This window comes from Crocuta crocuta, unplaced genomic scaffold, assembly GCF_008692635.1.
Source record: "Crocuta crocuta isolate KB4526 unplaced genomic scaffold, BGI_CrCroc_1.0 scaffold223, whole genome shotgun sequence".
Classification (NCBI taxonomy): domain Eukaryota; kingdom Metazoa; phylum Chordata; class Mammalia; order Carnivora; family Hyaenidae; genus Crocuta; species Crocuta crocuta.
The window spans coordinates 1,823,245-1,843,682 of NW_027529426.1; the positions used below are offsets into that span (position 1 = coordinate 1,823,245).

Genomic DNA, 20,438 nt, shown 5'->3' on the forward strand with positions numbered 1-20,438 from the left:
ACCTGAGCTAAAGTTGGGAGGTTTAACCGATGGAGCCACCCAGGAGTCCCCAAAATAAGAGGATTTTCAGAGAGCAACTATTCTTAGCCACACCAAAAATAGACACAGTACAAGCACGGGTATCTATGTGGACACTTCCTCCATCATTTTACTGACAATAATTAACAAAGACTCATGCAACTTGCTTCTAAAATAATACAAAATTTTTGGGATGCCTGGGTGGTTCAGTCAGGTAAGCATCAGACTGTTGGTTTTGGCTCAGGTCATGACCTCATGGTGTGCGAATTCGAGCCCCACATTGGTCTCTGTGCTGATAGCATGGAGCCTGCTTGGGATTGTGTCTCCCTCTCTATCTGCCCCTTTCCAGCTCTCTCTCTCTGTCTCTCTCAAAGTAAATAAATAAACTTAAAAAAAGTATTAAAACAATATAAACGTCTATCTAGATATGAAGTAAAAAATGTTTACATTCATGGATATACACATTAAAAACAACATGTTTCTATTTTAAAATGACTTACTTTTCAGTACTTACATGCAAATGGCAACCATCACCACTTTTCCTGGCCCTTTAAAAAAAATTGATGTCGTTCTGGACCGTGGCTATAAAACAAACAAACAAACAAATCTCTAAAATTTCTCAGGGAAGCAGTTTAAGGCTTATAAGTGACTCTGGTACACCAGAAAAACATCTCTTCTTTCAAAACCTCTAAACAACTAGATTTACTTATTTGTTTCTTTTTCTCCAGAATTTCCTCTTCGAAAAGTGAGAAGATGGAAACTGAGAGTGTCTGTAAGTCTTTTTCTAAAACCAGAATTGTTTGTTTCCTTGTGACTAATTTCCTGCCTATTGCCAGAAAAGATCTGAGTTGGTTACATAGAAACTAGGGATAAAGTGATAAAGAATGTACTGAACTAAAACTGATATACTCTAAAATTTTCCCGTTTCTTGAGCAACTTCGTAACTTTTAAACAAGGAACAGCCAAAGCCAAGTTTGCTTCTCAAATTTAAATCCTTACTGCTCTCTAAATATCAAAGACCTCGAGTGATAATAGGTTTAATTCCTAAACAGACCAAAACAAAAGAAATAAACCAAGTATGGAAAAATATTTTCCTTGAGCTAAATGTAGTTTTACTGTTCCTTCAATGTATACTTTCTGTGTTTTTTCTCCTGCCCTTTCCTCTCCCTGGAATGCTATCATCATCTTCCACCACAATCTGTCCAGGTTTTACTCATCCTCTTCCATGTTAGGCCAAGTGAAAAGGTAAAGCCTTCCCTGGTCACTCACAGAGAATAAATACTCATAACGCTGCACATTTATTATTGAACTTCACCTTTCTATTAAAATACCTCACATATTCTACCTTATGTCATTTATTCAAGAAATATTTATTGTGCGACTACTACATGCCTGGCACAATTCTAGATGCTGGAACCCAAGAGTAAACAAAACAAGAGTCCCTGCCTTCACTGATCTCAGTCTAGTCCAGAAAGATAGAGAATAAATCCATAAACAAATACATATCAGAAAAAAATAAAATCGAACACAATGGAGAGGATCATGTATGAGAAGGGGAGGTTAAATGTGGGAAGATTTACTTTAACTAGAGTAGGAAAGAGGTTCAATGATGATAAGCAAGCAACCATTAAAAAATCTGGAAGACTAGTTTCAGGCAGAGAAAGCACACTTAAAGACTGGAACAGAAATAAGTCTGCTGTATAAAGGACAAAATAAGGTTGGTGTGGCTAAGAACACAGAGAGCAAGGAAAATGGTAGAGGTTGAGAACAGAGAAGGAGGCAAGGGCCTTAACCTACTGGATTTTGGAGAGTATGGTAAGGAGTATAAATTTTATTCTAATGGCAAAAAGAAGGCACTATATATTTTTATGCCGATACCTGACGTAGCCTAATTTATGTTTTACAAAGATATAGTTGATAAAATAGAGAATAAATTATGGGGATAAAAGCAAAGGTAGAGAAGACAATTAGGAGGGCATTCCAGGCAAAAGCTGGTGATAGTATAGACTAAGGTTTCGATAAGAGACATGGGGAGAAACAGTTATACTAGAGATCTATTTTGGAGAAAATGACAGTTGGGTCTGCTAATGGGATTTAAGTTATAATGAATGTCTAATATATAAAGATTGAGTAAAAATGCAGCTTTTGTTGCAGAAGAGATGAAGCAAGCGGAGGTATTCATGAAATAGAAGGAAAACCAGGTGAAAGACTGTCTTGGGCTCCTAGAAAGCAAAGTGTTCCAAGGAAACAGAATACTGCTGTTGGTGGTAGGCACTTTGCTTCTTCCTCTGATTTCCAGGAGGAAAGACACCCGCACCCCCGGTGATACTGTTGGCCTCTTGCATTTAGCCAGCCCTCCCCTCCTCCCCAGTGGCCCTCTGGAGGTTGACTAAGTTTAGGGAGGTAAGTTTGGGAGAGAATGATAGGCGTGCTTATTAGCTCCCTCCTTTATTTTGGGATGTGGTGCACATTCTCTTCTGTTCTTTCATGGCCACTTATCTGGGCAAGATGGGTAGAACTCTCTACAATTTACTGGATAAGTCTAAATAAGAAGAGTCTTTAAGATCTAATATACTGGCTTAGAACTCTGAGAAACAGCTGATGGAAACAAGGAAAAAAAAATTAGGTTGTTACTAGGGTCATGCCATGTGACAATTAGTTGCTGGTAAGTCACCACAGCTTATAGCATTTTGTCCCCTAGCAGCAGACTACAATGGTTTTGAATCATTAGAAACAGCCCTTACTGAAGGTGCTGGTTTTGAGTAAGTAGAAACAGTCCTCGCTGAAGGTGCAGGTCCTAGAAGACAGGCTGCTGCAGCTTAAATGTGAATTCCATAGAGGCACCCTGGCTAGGTATTGCCAAGAAAATGGAGGTGAGTCCATTTCAGACATTAGGGGAGAAATATGCCTTTTTGAATTTGTTCATACTTTTACAGTGTTTTGCAGTCAGGTCTGCAGACCAGGATTTTAAACAGCACCTCGTAAGTTCCCTGTGGACCACAGAACAACAAGAAGGAGCTTCTAGATTTAAAGTGTTAGGGTCAGGTCTTGACAAACAATGTGCAATTCGATGCCCCACATTCTGTTTTGAACTGCCTCCAGGACTAAGACAAGGAACTTGGCAAGGAGAAACCTTATTCACATGACTTCAGCTTGAACTTAGATTTGCAAACTATACATTCTGACCATGGCTCTAAATTTCTGAGTTCTATCGCTTATTGATAAATAAAAACCACAGTAGGTCTGTCTTAGTACAATGAGAATGTGCTGCATCCTTTGTCTGAATAGAGAGAAGAAAAAAAAACAAAAAACAAAAACAAAAACTCTATGAAATTATTTTAGGAATAGTAAAAAATGCATAGAAATAAATGCAAAAATGCTGCTTAAGGTGGAAGATGAGAAATATTTCTTTAGAAAAAAGGTTTAAGGATTCTGGGGATAAGTAAGAGAGCTAAAGAAGGAAAATGAGATGTTTAAAATCAGAATAGAATATCATAAGGAAAAACAGATTCACTGAGCTCAAACTGCTCTGATAAAAAAGACTGTAGAAAAGGTGACTGTGTGTTGGTCGTCCCTAGATCAAAAATAGTGACAAAGTCCAAGGAAAAGCAAGTGATCCACAAGGAGCCAAGATTCACAAGCCTCTTGGGAAGTATCCTGTTAAAGTTACCAATAAATTCCGTAACAAAGGCAATGGGAGAAGCATCCCTTAGAAATCAGAATGGCCAATATGCTGGGAACTATTGAAACTGGAAGATGGATACATCAAATATCTACTTTTTCTACTTTTGCATATATTTGAAATTTCTCATAATAATTTTTTTAAATACTGGAACAAAAAAACAGAAAATTTGGCAATATTTCAAAAAAGATTACCAGCAAAATCAGCATAAAATACTCAAAGCACTACTGATGCTTTAAGGTTATAATTACAAGAGGAGATAAAGGTACTTCTGAGTCTCTAAAGGACTATGACAAGAAACTCACAGAATTAGAATTCTGAGGGAAGGCACAAGAAAGTAGAAACGTATTCAAGGAAAAATATATTAAAGGGACAATGAGAGGGGCATCTAGGTAGCTCAGTTCGTTAAGTGTCTGACTCTTGGTTTCGGCTCAGTCAAGATCTCACAAATTTGTGAGTTCAAGCCCTACATAGGTCTCTATGCTGATAGCGCAGAGCCCATTTAGCATTCTTTCTTTCCCCTCTGCGTCTCCCCAGCTTGTGCTCACTCTCTCTCTCCAAACAAACAGATAAAACTTTTTTTTAATGTTTATTTTTGAGAGAGACCGAGACAGAGCACAAGCAAAGGAGGGGCAGAGAGAGGAAGACACAGAATCCAAGGCAGGCTTCAGGCTCTGAGCTGTCAGCACAGAGCCCAAAACTGGGCTAAAACTCACAAGCCTTGCGACTGTGAACTTAACCAACTGAGCCACCAAGGTCCCCTAAATAAAACTTTTAGATAGATAGATAGATAGATAGATAGATAGATAGATAGATAGACAGACAGNCCTTAACCAACTGAGCCACCAAGGTGCCCCTAAATAAAACTTTTAGATAGATAGATAGATAGATAGACAGACAGATAAATAGACAAACAGGTAGATAGACAAAAAACTTTTTAAAAAAATAAAGGGACAATGAGAAATTAGATATCAGACAGATATCGTTCTGAGGAGAGAATATTTTTGACAGACCCAGAAGACAGTAAGTTCAAATATATCGATCACTACTAGGATTTCCTAAGACAAAGAAAAATACTACAGAAAAACCACTGTCTTGATCTGTGAAAAAACCACAAGTAAAAGTAAAGAAGGCATTTAATTCCAGCAAATAGGATGAGCCCCATATATTCTGGAGAAGGAAAGCAGCCACCTTCAGGAGGAGTGAATGTTCCTTATAGGAATATGGGAACAGTAAAGGGAAATTAAATACTAAAGTGTTATCCTATTACTACAAAAAAGGGTGTAATAGAAAGAAAGTCTATTCAAACCCTGGAACATGTCAAGGTTGACGACAATTAATCCTCAAAGGCCTCTAGTAACACAGATTTCAGAAGTCAATAGCTACTATTCAAAAGTCTGGTGACAATGATCCTCCTTGTGAAACAGATACAAAACGTAGAAACAGATCTTCCCTGGGGGCAGGTCTCCCCAGTCTCACAGGAATGGGCACTGGCAGCAGCTACCTCAGGGAACTGAAAAGGCTGCTCATAAGGCACACAAAGGCTCTATCTATCACTGGGATGCCAGAAGCACAAAATTCTAAGGGGATATGGAAATTAAGGAGTTTTGAATATAATGACTGGAAAGGAAAAAATATCAAATAAAATGTGACTAGAGTTGTCATCACTGCCAACTTAAATTCTGCCAAAAGGGAGCAATGTCTCAAATGTAACTCAGAAGAAAGCAGACAATTTGCACGGCGGGTCTTTTCTTCAGATAGGACACTGACTTCTTCACATGGGATACCTCCCAACTAGGCTTAAATGCAAAGCTGACTTTGGACATGACTACCTGGTATTTCAGAGGTTGTGGGGACTTTGCTAAGGGCCGTTTCAGTGGAGTGGTAAGGATAGAAGCCCAAATGAAGAGGACTCCGAAGAAAATAAGAGGTAGGATAATAAAGGTAAACTTTCTGTACTGGTCCGAATATCAATCCGTCTAGTAGGAAGTATTCTGGCATACAAGTAGGTAAGTCCGTAAATCTGGTGATGGAAAGTGAGATACTTTTTTCAATGAAATATGAAGCAAGGTCATCAGCTGAAGAGTAAGGCTGTAGGAAGTTTGGAACAGAGGAAAAGTATGGAAGAGCTGTCTTACAGACTAAGAGACTGATGCCCTCTGGAAGTTTAGTAAGACTGTCAAATAACATTGTGTCCACTGATTTTATATATACATATAATAAGAACAATCAGTGGCTGTGAAATTTTCTCCTCCAAGGGCTGAACACTTTGGGTACAAGCAGAGAATGGCAGTTTGAATATTTAATGAGGGTTAGGGGTAGGAGAGAGGATAAAGAAAATTAAATGTGTACATTAAAGAGTTCAATTTTGCTAAAAACCCAAGAAAATAGTCTTCTCCCTCACCTATAATATATATTTATGGTTTATAACACTATTATGAATTTAAAAAGAACACATGTCCCAGTTTTTAAATTTTTTTTAATGTTTATTTTTGATAGACAGCACATGCAAGCGGGGAGGGGCAGAGAGAGAGACAGACAGACAGACAAGACAGACAGACAGACACAGAACCTGAGGCAGGCTCCAGGCTTTGAGCTGTCAGCACAGAACCCAATGCGGGACTTGAACTCACGAACTGTGAGATCACGACTGGAGTCGATGTCAGACACTTAACCAACTGAGCTGTCCAGGCACCCCCTCTGCCATCCCCCTCCCATTTTTTTAATTTCAAGAAAAACACATAGAAGCAGACTATTTCAGTAAGTTACAATATGCTCATGAAAATCTTGAATTATGATCAGATATCCTAGAATTTCACAACAGACTGACACTAGAATTTCACTATGCAAAATATACACACATAACATCAGAAAGGTAACCTTACCTTGGTGTTTCCCAGGAAGTCTCTATATTCTCTTAATATTTTTTGGTTTCTAAATAGCCCTTTAAAAGAAAAGAATCACATAATACATTTAGTTCATATATATTCTTACCAGTCATATTATAGGTTAACACAATTATTCTCTTTAAGACTATGTTAAATATATTCCACAGGGTAGCAGCTGAATAAAAAATGGGCAGAGGACTCTAACAGACCTTTCTCCAAAGATGATATACAAATGGCCAACAAACACACTAAATGGCCAACATATCACACTAATTATCAGAAAAATGCAAATTAAAATCAGAATGAGGTATCACCTCACAACCATCAGAACGTTCAGCCATTATCCAAAATCAAAACAAAACAAAGCACAGAAAACACGTATTGGCAAGGATGTGGAGACACTGAAAATCTTGTGCGTGCTGGTGGGACTGTAAAATGGTGCAACCACCATGAAAAACAATATGGAGGGCTCCTCAAAAAAATTAAAAACTACCATATGATCTAGCAATCCCACTTCTGCATATACATCCAAAATATAAATTAAAAAGCAGGGTCTCAAAGAGGTATTTACATACCCATATTCAGAGCACCACTATTCAGAATAACCAAGAAGTGAAAGCAACCAAAATGTCAATGGACACATGAATGGATAAACAAAAGGTGTCATATACAAACAATGAAATATTATTCACACTTAAAAAGGAAGGACATCCTGTCACATGCATGAACACTGAGGACAGTATGCTAAGTGTAATAACTCAGTCAAAAAGGCAAATACTGTATGATTCTATTTATCTGACATACTTACAGTAGTAAAATTCATAGAACCACAAAGTAGAATAGTGGTTACCAAGGGCTACAGGTAAGAGGAAAGGGGAACCATTGCTTAATGGGTATAGTTCCAGTTTTACATGATGAAAAAGTTCTGGGAAAATATTTTTAGAGATTTATTGAAGAACAATGTGAAGACAACACTCTGTTAAAATGATAAATTTTTGGGTTTTTTTTAACATAATAAAAAAAGGTGGAGAGAAATCTGGCTTACAGTGACAGAAAGGCACTTTGACGTTAGATTCTCTTCTCAATATGATCTAAAAAAATGAGTTACTTAAGCTTGATGGAAGAACCAATTCTTCATTTTTTAGCCCAAAGTTTAAAAGCATAACAAAAACAAACTTCTGTTACTATGTTTTCTCAAATTGTGAACTTTAAATATTTCCTTTAATGTATGTACAAGCTACTTATGGTATCATCATTTTAACAGCAAAAGACTAGAAATGATCTATGGGGCAATAACTGAATAAACTATGATGTACTCCCCCAAAATAGGAGTATTATAAAAGGAATAAAGAAATGTCTTTGTTTACTACTATAGAATGGTCCTCAGGACATAATGTCAAACAAAAAAAGCAAGGACAAAAAGTATATCTTATTTAGGTTTATCCATACAGACAGAAATTTCAAGTGAATTTAAAACACAGAAATATAACTATACATCCCTACTGGGATATATACTAAAGACAAAAAAAGAAGTAAAGAAATTTTAAATCATCCTGATGGCAATAGTATTGGTATTATAATTTGAAACTACACTGTATTCCTCCTATATGTGTAAGCCAAAAATGTAATTAATTATATCAATGGATTAAGAAATAAGATTTTCAGTGTAAGAAAAGAGATAAAAAACACAACAAAGAAAAAGAAACATTAAGTTTTTAAAAACAGCCTATATATCTTCTCTCTTAAGGAAAAAGAAGCATTTCCTATCTTTGTCTACAGTAAAGACCTTAAACATATGTCAACCTACTACAAATGAGTACCCCTAATGCCCAAAGTAGACTCTCAATTTTATTTCCCACTAAAAAGAAATGAAGTTCCTTTCAGAGACAGGTAATGCCCAACATATGCCCAGTCTGGAGTAGGAAATGTACAAGATAAACCTGAAAAGCCCTATTGTACCCTAAAAGCAAGGACGCTACAACACAAGGGTTATGACAAAAGGACTTTGGAACCAATTTGAGGTGCTTCCATTGGCCAAAATTGGGACAATTTGAGCACCACTACTTTGCCTACTTTGTTCCTTCCTTCCTTGCATACCTTCTTCACCCTGCTTCCCTTCTCCTTGATCTCCTTTCTATCGCACTGCTCCCTCTTCATACTGAACTCCCATGCTCTCAAGAAGCTCTCTCTATCCCTTTTCTACCTATATTACTGACCATAATTGTCTCTCAATTGCCATTTAGAAATTTCACCAACTCATCAGGGGAAGGTAATATTGTCACCTTTAAGCTTTGGTCCTGTACAGAATTTAGAAATACAGTTCAAAAAGTCAGATTCTCCTAAATAAAGCCTGTCAAAGAAAAATATGTGTATATTTTTCTCAGATACTAGCACCTCTATCTCTGTTTTAATCCTGCCACATTATATCAGTTCCCCAAAGTAACAGAACAGAACTATAACTGCAGTGCAAGCATCTAACTCCCCCATGCAATCTGTCCTACTGGCACGACATTTGATCATATCCTGTATTAGCATCTGTATTACTGAAAAGACACCCAATGGAAGCCTTTAACTGAACAGTGATACCAAAATTCTGAGGTTCCCTGACCCCAACATATATTTCTTTCACTGAAATATTTTAACTCTATGAATTTAGGTGCAGCTCATTTTAGCACATCTGTGAATATACATAGTCAACAAATGTTTGCTTCTTCTAAGAGGCAAAAATCCCATAGATACTAGGACTCACTGATTCCCCTTATTACTTTTCAAAATGCTGAACTACAATTTAAAGGACTTGGATTCTGCAAAACAATCTATACTTGCTCAACACACAGATAACTTAGTATCATATATTCCAGAACTACAAGAACCTCAAATATAGTCCTTATTCCTCCTGACTAGATAAGTAGAAAGAGACAAAATGCTTTTTCAGTTTTTGTCAAGAAAAGAAATAACCAACAGAAGGTCACTCATTTTCTTTGCCAATATTAAAACTATACAAACACACCTTAGATCTTCAACTAAAGGGCAACTGAGAGGATATTAAGACCTACTGATAGGTTATCGAGGGCAGGGGTTAGTGAGCTTTTCTAAGGCAGTTTAGCCATCACCATCATATGAACTAACTAAAACAAATCCTGTTTTTTAGAGACATGTACTGAAATATTTATAGATGAAATAATACAGCTGGGACTAGTTTCATAATTCAGCAGAGTGAGGGTTAGTAAGGGAAATACAGATAAAACTAGCGTGGCCAAATGTTGATAACTGTTAAAGCTTAGTGATGGGATTCTTGAGGGATTGTTACACTTTCCTCTGTACTTCTGTCTGAAATCTCACCATTCACGGGCAAGNAGGATATAAAAATTATCACAGAAGAACTAAGAAAAATATACTAAAAGATAACCAACCTCGGTAGTAATCAGAGAAACTCAAAATTAAAGGTACCATCTGTTGCCCATCAAATACACAAGAAAGTTAAAACAATGGTAACATTCAACATTGTCGAGGGTATAAGGAAATAGTCACCCTCATACACCATAAGTATAGAGTGACACAATACTCCTTTGGAGAATAATTATTCAGAACTAATTATTCTAACAAATTTTAAAATGCCCATGTCCTTTGACCCTAAAATTCTTTTAACCATTTATACCATATAAATGTTTATAATAATAGTATATATTATATATTTTAAAAATATGACATTCACTAATGTTTCTTTGTAATGGTAAAAAATTGAAGAACATAATGCTTGTTATATCCCTACAATGGAATACTTTGCAGCTGTTAAAAAAGAATGAGAGTGAGGTAGATCTCTATAGATAGACGTGGAAAGACGTTTACAGTTAACACTGGTAAGCATAAAGAACAAGATGCAAAACATTATGCATAGTGTCACCCAAGTATGTTTAAGCGAAAAAATGTATATAGAAATTTGAAAATGCATCAGAAATATTCTAGATCGATATACACCAAACTGCCAACAACAGTTATCTACAGTCAGGAAAGTGAGACAGTAACTAGAGGAAATGAAAGGGGGCTTTTTATTCTTTACAGTTTTGTATTTTCTTAAAATGACAAGTGTGCATCACTTTTGTCATTAATACATACATATATATAAATCAAAGAATTATCTAAAATGTATTTCACATAATCCTAAATCCTAATTCTATAAAGGTGCCTTTGTCACTAAACTATGGAATTGTTAAGTGCCGGAGAGTCTTATTTGCAACTAGATCTCAAACATCAAGCACAGCTTCTGGTTCACAGTAAATGTTAAATAAACGTGTGCTGAAGGAATTAATTAAAGTAGAAATGTGGTAACTGAATTAACAGATTTTTCTGTAAGAAGTACTACCACTTTTAGAATACGTATAATCTTCAGCTCAAACTACAAATTATAATACTGACATATTTTATAGAAACCAACATCTAGCTTTGTTACCTCTCATCATCTTTAAAGAGCCATACAGGAGGGGGAAAAAAGGTACTATTTTTATAAAGTAACTGAATCTCAAAGTGGAAACTGGTATTTGCTAGAACCCACAGAGCCAGAGCCAAGAGACATGCAACTGCTAGGAAGTGCAGTTATTAAAGGCCCCAGCTTCACCAACAAGTTACTTTTCAATTAACTCCATTTTAAACTGAATATACTTACTTTCTCTATATTCTATTTCTGCTTCTTTACGCAGTTTTTTCTCTCTGGCAAGAGCTTCGGGGCTTCCCCAAACTTCCAAAGATCTGTGCATACACACATGGCCATTGACAATGGACAATTTTAATGACTTTAAGGTAATCATATTTAAATCTAGACAAACAATAACTATATGAGAATCTTACAACAAAGCATAAAGTCCTTTAGGAAAAACATAAAACACTTAAGAAACTTTTCTAAATTAAATCTAAACAGTAAGAGTAAATTCAACAGCAAATTTTCTTATAAATTATGATAGACTTTTAGTTAACTAGTATATACTATTAACTCGCAGATAGCTTGCAAATATGAAAATACTCTGCTTTTTAAATATATCACTTAAAAACTTGTCATGGGTTTTTATTAGTCCAAAATTTGGCTTGTATATATATTCTAAAAGAACTATGTTCTTACTTTGCCTCCACATCTGATCTCAAGTATACGGTAAAGGACTCGGTATCCTCATGAGGACTTCGTCGTCTGATTTTTCGAAGCTGTTCTAGATCACTGGAGAAAGAAACATGCTGAATTTATTCAGACAAGGTTCATATAGTTGACTTACTTAGAAGGATTATTAGGGGCAAATAAAAGCCACTACCTCGATCCTGATCTTTAAAGACTATACAGATCAGTTTAAAGAAGGCATTTTGTACACAAAAATTTCTCTAGAAACAGTGAAAAAAATTATTCTTGAGGCTCACTATAGATAACGTAACATAATAGGAAGAGATTCAACTCCTTCATCAGTGTTTGTTTTTTATCTCCTATGGACACTCCACTGTAATGTCTGATGTATGAAGAAAAAGTGAAAAGTAGAAAAAATATAGATTAGGATATCATCCTCTATTTAAGAATTTAAATTTAAAACTTATAATCCTACTTGTTTATATCCAGATTAATACTAATTGGTGGAACTAAGTGGTAATACTATTTGTAGGTATCAAGTCATAAAGAGTATATGTCAATTCTATTATTTATTTTCCATTCTCTTAAACTCTGAAGGGTTTATGTATTCATCAAGTCACTGCTAAAAAGTCACTCTAAATTTGATTATTGGTCTTCCTAAGGAAATTCTACAAAGCAATGGAAAGACCTATAAGTAAAAATCTGGTTACTATGGAATATATTAAGTTCCAAGAAATTAAACTTGGAGTTTAACATAAGTCAACAACCTGGGCACTTGGCTGGCTCAGTCAATGGAGCATGTGACTCTTGATCTCACGGTTGTGGGTTTGGGCCCCAAGTTGGGTGTGGAGATTGCTTAAATATAAAATCTTTAAAAAATAAATAAATATATAAATAAGTCAACAACAACTAACCATCACATATTAGTAAACAAATATTTAAGTATCAAAGATATGTATCCTAGTTCGAGGACGCTGACTCACTAAGCAAGCTAGGTCATCACTGATCTCTACTCTGTGTCTTGGCCTACAATGTGGAGACCGCAATACCTAATCCACTAATTCACAAAATTCTTGTGAGAACTAAATGGAGTGCCCCATGTGAAACAGGACATTGTTTTATATCACCGTAACTGTTTTTACAATGTTACAATGCTGTTTTTAACAGCTTAGTATGTCACAAAACTGATTACAAGAATTCTTATTTCTTGATGCTATAATATAGAGGATGTGACCAGGAGAGGCATGGGGGAAAAAAGGCTAAATCTGACATCTAAACTGCCAAGAAATCTTCCACATAATATGGCTTCCTTAGCTAAGCAAGGGATAACTTTTCAATTTGTGATAAATATTTCAATAAATCTCTAGGATTACCAGAAAATTAGTAACAAAAAGATACCATAAAAATAATTTATGCTCAACAGAAACCATAACTGGAGTTTGAACATAAATGTAACTAAATTACTCAACTCTGCAGCCAAATGAACCTACAACTTTAAAAAGTTAAACACACAAATACACAAGTATCTTATTGATAATAAGCTATGTTTTAACACAATAATAAAACTCCTAAGGTTCTTGTGAGATACAGAGGTTTTAAAGAACCTGCCTTTTTTTTTTTTTTTTTTTTTTGAGAGAGAGGAAGTACAACTGAGGGAGGAGCAGAGACAGAGGGTGAGAAAGAAGCTCAAGCAGGCTCCATGCTGTCAGCACAGAGCCCTACACTGGGCTCAATCCTATAAACCATGAGATAATGACGTGAGCCAAGATCAAGAGCCAGACGCCCCACAACTGAGCCACCCAGGCACCCCAAGAACCTGGCTTTCTGAATTTCTTAAGATACCACAAAAGACTGGAGTTGCTCATGTTGAAGCAGAATTCAGTTTAGTAAGCTAACAATTTTAACATTTTTTAGCTGAACAAAATAGATCTTCAATTTAGGAAGGAGTCATGGGAAAATTTCCACATGGATGGTAGCAAGTAACACATTCTAAGAAATAAATGGCTCTTTAGATTAGACAGAACTACCACGTTAAAAAAAAAAAACCCTACTATACCTGGATTTCAGACAAAACTCATTTATTGCTCTGACTCCAGTGATGAAATTATTCTGAGTATACTTTGGTCCATATTCCCTCTTCTTAAGGACTGCTTTGACTAAAACCAAAAAAATATTTTTAAAAAAAACATAATAAATATGCACATTGTAAATCACATTAGAAGATAAACATATGCTGATACTTAAGTGAGTTCACTAATGAATTTCGTAGAAAATTGATGTTTTTGCTGATGCACTGAATGGGATCAGAAAAACAAAGTCTCCAAGTACAGAACAGAACTGAATTCCATTTGTAGCCCAAATGCAGATTTTACCTCCACAGTTCAGCTATAATTGATGCCAAAATCCTTTGTCTAATGGACATCCTGTATATTATATATACATGTATATTATATATCCAGGTATTACTGGTCTGTTTAAATTGTACTAATAAAATTCAAATTGTCTAGAGTCTAAATGAAAATGAAGTTTCAATAAAAAAAAAAGTCCATGCTGGTTCACTGTTTTTCAAACATTTTTTCAAACACTGTTTATAAAAAATCAAAGAGTACTACATACAATGAATAAGTACTCTTTGTGAAAACTTTTGTTTTCATTCATATTTCTTATGTGAGTTGTAGTCAAAAAAGCCTGAAAGCCATCGGATTATTTCCCATAATGTACAAAAACTAAAGTAAACATAAGAATTATTTTTATCAGCTAAAAATTATAGGAAGTTTAACAAAATTATAGAAAGCTTATTATAGACTATAGGTAAAATACTGTCTTCTACTAAATTATTTCCCCATAATTACCAAGCATCACATTGTTCATTAAAAAACCAGAGATATCGATAACAAAATACCAATTTGGCATCAATTATAGTCTGTGAATTAAAAATTACACTCAACATGGGTCTATGTTTATAAATTATTATAAAATGAGACTTCTGGTCACATAACGTAGATAAGTAACATGAGCAAATATCTAAAGAATAAGGGCAAAACAACAGAAGTCACGTGTTCCATTTCAAACTGTCACCCGGTTACTTTAGATTCTATTCTCAGATCTATTAATTAATGAGTTTTCCATTGTATTTTGAAAAGGAAAGAGCATATTAAGACTAAAATTACCTGTCACTACAGAAGCTAAAAAGGACTCTTAAAATAACACATTAACTATTAAAATCAAATGCACAAATAATACTTAATAAGAACATTTCCAACAAAGTATAAAAATCAAATCTTTATTTGAAAAAAATACATATAAGGTAATTCGGGTTTCTTTTTGTATGAGTTTCAAGTCTCTAAAACTGCCTTACTTTAATAATCCTAAAATTCTAAATCCAGATAAGCTACTCTGGAGCAAAGAGAAAAATTACTTCTTTCTTTTAAAACATTAGTTTTTTTTTTTAAATTACTTTTTAAAGATTTCTCCAAAGTACATAGAAATCCCTGTTGGCCTGTCCTGGCCCAGATTATGGATGAGGATACTGCAATCCTATTAATTATTCCCAACTGTAACTGCATACTATGGGTCATCTTCAAGGTTACCCTAGAAAAGAAATCACATTTAGCAAAACCTCACAGGGACAAAAATTATGGCTCAAGGAAAATGCCCAAGGCCATACAGCCAGTCTATGAATCCACTTGTGCCTGATGCCAAAGCCATGGTGCCTCTAACGACAGAGTTACTGTCCCTGTAAAACATGCTGCTTTGGTGTGAGAGTCATAGCTCCTTACAAAGAGCAGAGCTGCAAACAAGAATTCCCTCGTCACCCAGCTATTCCTACAAAGCGAAGTCAAAAAAGGATGTCCAAACTCTATCTGGATTTGAACATGGTGTAACTGAAAGGTGTTGGGTCTCTTGTTTTTTAACCATATTGCTTTTCTAAAAATGATAAAGCAATTGATGACTTTTATTTGCCATTACTCCTTTCTTTGGGCTATTGAAAAAACAATTACCACAAAATTTATGACCAAAATGCAAAGTGAATTTCAGTAGAAAATTAGCTTACAAAGAGAATAAATCCTTATGGTTAGTATATTTAAAGAAAAAAAATGGACTGTACAGTAAGAATAATACAATTATAAGGAGCTCTATATAAACTAATTTCATATATTTAATTCAAAACACCATTATAATAAAAAATAGAATAAAATATATTTACCTCTTACTTGGAGAGGTTCTTGCTTAATGAGTGGAGCTTTGAGTTCAGCGCCTATATTTTCTGCTAAAAAGTTTATTTAAAAAAAGTTACATTAAGTAATTGCTTTCATACAAACTTATAAACTTAATGTTGGCTAACAGTCTGGCAATGTTAAAAGATAAATAATAAAAAAGATAATATATGATAGGCCAAGTTGGAGTTATCCTAGGAATGTAAGAACAGTTAAACATTAGAAAATGTTTAAAATGTAGAATCATCTTAAGAGCTAAAGAAAAAGCGTTCACCAAAATTCAATACCCATTCAAGTTTCAAACCTTTTTTAAAAATTAGGACAAAAAGGAATTTCCTTAGAAAATAAAACAAGCCTACAACAAATGTATTCAATGACAAAAAATTAGATGCATTTCTTTAACATAAGGAACAAAACAAGGACACATACTATAAATTCTTCCCTCAAAACTATTCTAGAGATAATAATGAGGAAAGGATGACTACTGAGTCATTAAATATATCTCATTCCATAAACAGCCAATTCCAGGTAGATTAAGAACTTAAGTGTGAAGGCATTTACATGCCTAACAGACAACAGCAGAGAATATTTGTATGGTAGAGACAGATTTCTTAAACAAGAAAAAATGGACATATTCTACTAAATTAAAATTCAAAACCTCTGTCCATCAAAAGATTCCACTTGAAAAAAACAAAAGAAAAGATGGCTCAGTCAGTAAAGCACGTGACTCTTGATTTTGGGGTTGTAAATTTGAGTCCCACGTTGAGTGTGGAGATTACTTAAAAATAAAACCTTAAAAAAAAAAAAGAAAGAAAAGAAAAGTCTCAAACTGGGAGAAAATATTTTTTTTTAATAATTTTGTTTTTTTTTCTTACAAATAGTTTATTGTCAAGTTGGTTTCCATATAACACCCAGTGCTCATCCCTACAAGTGCCCTCCTCCGTGCCCATCACCCCCCTCCCTCCCACATCCATCAGTCCTCAGTTTGTTTCTCAGCATTCAAGTCTCTCTCATGGTTTGCCTCAGGAGAAAATATTTCTAACAAATAGGATCGACAAAGGATAAGTACCAATAGTTAGGAATTCCTCCAGATCAACAAGAAAAACACAAATTGTTAGAAAAACAGGGAAGAACAAGAAGGAAAGGGTAATGACCACGTCTCTCATACGAAGAGATGGCTGCTTCATTATGGACAGAAACCAAAAGAAACCACAAGAAGCATTTTACAACAATCAGATTAGGAAAAATGAAAAAATATATCAACACATAATGTTGGCAAGGGATATGGGGCAACAGGAACTCATACTGCTGGTGGAGATACAAACAGGCACAATTACCTCGCTAAACAAGTTGACATTATCTGATCTAGCTGAACACAAGCATAACTTATGACCTAGCAAATTCTACTTCTAGGTCAATATATTTGCCTTGGGGCACCTGGGTGGCTCAGTCGGTTGAGCGTCTGACTTTGGCTCAGGTCATGATCTCACGGTTCTTGGGTTCGAGCCCCGCCCTGTGTCGCGCTCTGTGCTGACAGCTCAGAGCCTGGAGCCTGTTTCAGATTCTGTGCCTCCCTCTCTCTCTGACCCTCCCCTCCTCATGCTGTCTCTCTCTCTCAGAAATAAATAAAACATTAAAAAAAAATATATTTGCCTTAACAGAAACTTGCACAATGGTACAAGGAAAAAGATATCTGAATGTTCAGAGCAGCACTGTGTTCTGTTGCTTCAAATTGGAAAGAACCCAAATGTCCATAAGCATGAGAACAGATAAGTGTACCAGGTCACGTTCATACCACATTTCATACAGTAGTGAATAATAAAAAAAAATGATAGTGGCTATCTTTCTTTGACCCTTTACTATGTGCCAAGCACTATTATTAGTATTTTACATGTATCAACTCATTTAATTCACACAACCCTCAAAAGTATGTGCTCTAATTATCTCCATGAAAATTAATGAACTAAACACATAATTTATGAGCTAGACACATTTACTGTTCAGACAAATCTTAGCAAAATCTAATGAAAAAAGTAAATCACAAAAGCATACATATAATAAAGTATAAAAACAGCTAAACAATTAAAGATATATATAAATGTCTAATGCTATTCCTTTTTTTTTTAAATTGACAGACCTTAATTTTTTGGAAGTTTCTTTATTTTTCGAGAGAGAGAGCATGAACACGGGAGGGGCAGAGAGAGAGAGAGAGAACATCTCACCCTTACAAAAATGCCCCTTATAAACTTATATCCTCAGTCAATAATAAAATAACATTGTTTACTAATAACAGCTAACATTTACTAAGCATTTAATATGTGTCAAATACTGTACTATGTGTTTTATGTGCATTATTTTGTTTGATCCTAAGAAAACTGCTGAGGTAAGGACTATTATCTTCATCTTAAAGATGAGGAAACTGAAGCACAGAGAAGTTTTCAACTTACCCCACAACCACACAACTAGCATTTTAAACATGAAGGCACAGTCAGGATCGAAATCCAAGTCATTTTGATTAGTCTATGTTCTTAATCAACTTCCTATATTATCTCTATGTTTGAAACAATATTTGATGTATGAGTAGATATTCGTGTATTTTTCATGGCAGGGAGGAAGAGGGCAGATGTAAAAACCGGATTAGCAACACGGAGGTGACTGGTAACCTGTTGAATGGGGACAGAAGCAACAGGCTGAAGTGAGAATGGGAACTGAGCAAGTAAAAACAATATCTGGAATTTCAGCAGGAGCTACAAAGGAGAATGGAATTAAGGAAAGACTGATTCTATTTTATACAGAGATGAGAATGACGAAGAGGGGGAAACTGTTGGTTTAATACATCAAGAGGATAATTACAAGAGCAAAGAACCTGAGCAGCTGACAGCAGAGGATCCAGAACGCATGCCTCTGAAAACAAAAAATCAAATAGAAACTGTTTCCACATATTTACAGAACGTCAGTGACTGAAATGATACGCAGCACCAGGAAATCCGGCTGACTACCTGAGTAGCGGTACACTTGGGCTTCTGCCACCTTACTGTTTCCAGTTTACTGTCCTTTTTTTCTTGGCTCTTATCTTTGTTTTGCCTTTCTTGTCATCTGTTAGGTTGATAAAGCTTTCTGTATCCTCTTCCCGCCCATCCCCTAAGATGGTTTGACATCTATAAAATTCTATTTCTTTTGTTTTAATGATTCTACTTAAAAATGAACATACATACTTTCCTGTGAATCTTTCTAATCATCTGCAAAGTTATTTAGTATCTCAACTTTCCTCTAAACAAGAAAAAAACCTTTAATCACTGAAAACTTCTTTGATCTTATTACTCATCTTTTTTAAGTTTATGGATTTATTTTGAGAGAGTGCAGGGGAGAGGCAGAGAGGGAGAGAATCCCAAGGAGGCTCCATCCCCACTGTCAGCACAGGGCTCAAATTCAGGAACCCTGAGATTATCACCGGAGCCAGAAATCAGGAGTCCAGGGTTCAACTGACTAAGCCACCCAGGTGCCCCTGATCTTACTATTCTTGACTACAACTTTAGCATTTAAAGGGAATCCCCTGCCTGGGATATTCTCTCTCTCTCTCCCTCTCTCCCTCCCTCTCTCTCTCTCTCTCTCTCACTCCAAATAAATAAACTTTAAAAAATAATTAAATTAAATTAAATTTTAGCATTTAGAAATGTCAGAAGGTTTTTGTTTGTACTATCAATATTTAAACAACACGTTTTATCCATTTCTTGCTCTTCATAGTCTTGTCTATCCCAGTGCTTTTTCCTCCTGGATCTACTCTGCATCTTACACAAATATATTTCCTTCTTTAATGTGGGTGGGTTAATAGTAAATGACATTCATCTTTCTATATGTGAAGTACTTTTTATTTTGCCTTCTCTCTAGACTATTTAGACCAATGTAAATTTCTACAGTAATATTCATTCATCTTCTCTTTTCCCCTTTCACAGATATTACTACGAATCACTCACCCCTGTGATGAGCATACTGTGAAAGATCAAAAGTCCACCTCAAAAGAGCAACAACTGAGCTGATACAGCATCTTTACTTTTCTCTTCGGCAGTTTTTAAGTTGGGCTGCTTCTTGTTTTTGTTTTTAAATCTGTGGATTTCTTTTTACGTACCCTGCTTCATAGTCAAAGTGTACTTTTGATCTGAAGACTCGTTTTGCCAAAATCTGAAAAACTGTTACCATCTCTTTACATACTTCACCATTTCTCTATTTGCTCTGAAATGGCCTATTAAATGTAGGCCAGAGCTTCATGCTTCTTAAATGCCTTTTCATTTTTCTTGAAAATCTTTTTGCTTTCCTCTGTGCACTGAGGGTGAATTTCAATTTACTAATCCTCTACTTGATGATAACTATTTAATCTATTAAATTTTTATTTTAGTAACTTTCATTTCTAAGATTTCTAGTTTGCTCTTTTCCAGATTTATTTGTTATGGTTTTATTCTGACAGTTTATATTTCAAAATATATGAGTACTTCATTTAGTCTTTTGAAGGTATTAAACTTCTCTTAAAGTAA

At 35.2% G+C, this 20,438-nt stretch overlaps 1 protein-coding gene across 2 annotated transcripts in view; it reads right to left on the reverse strand.

Moving 5' to 3' along the window:
• Window positions 1-20,438, reverse strand: part of SLC30A9 (solute carrier family 30 member 9) — a 77,116-nt gene that overhangs the window by 38,695 nt on the left and 17,983 nt on the right. For both annotated transcript variants that reach the window (XM_077758888.1, XM_077758889.1), the window contains exons 3-8: window positions 15,900-15,962; window positions 13,749-13,848; window positions 11,702-11,794; window positions 11,252-11,334; window positions 6,586-6,644; window positions 533-600 (exon numbers count right to left, since the gene is read on the reverse strand). In XM_077758888.1, the coding sequence (XP_077615014.1) occupies window positions 533-600; window positions 6,586-6,644; window positions 11,252-11,334; window positions 11,702-11,794; window positions 13,749-13,848; window positions 15,900-15,962 (466 nt within the window). The remainder of the gene's footprint in view (window positions 1-532; window positions 601-6,585; window positions 6,645-11,251; window positions 11,335-11,701; window positions 11,795-13,748; window positions 13,849-15,899; window positions 15,963-20,438) is intronic.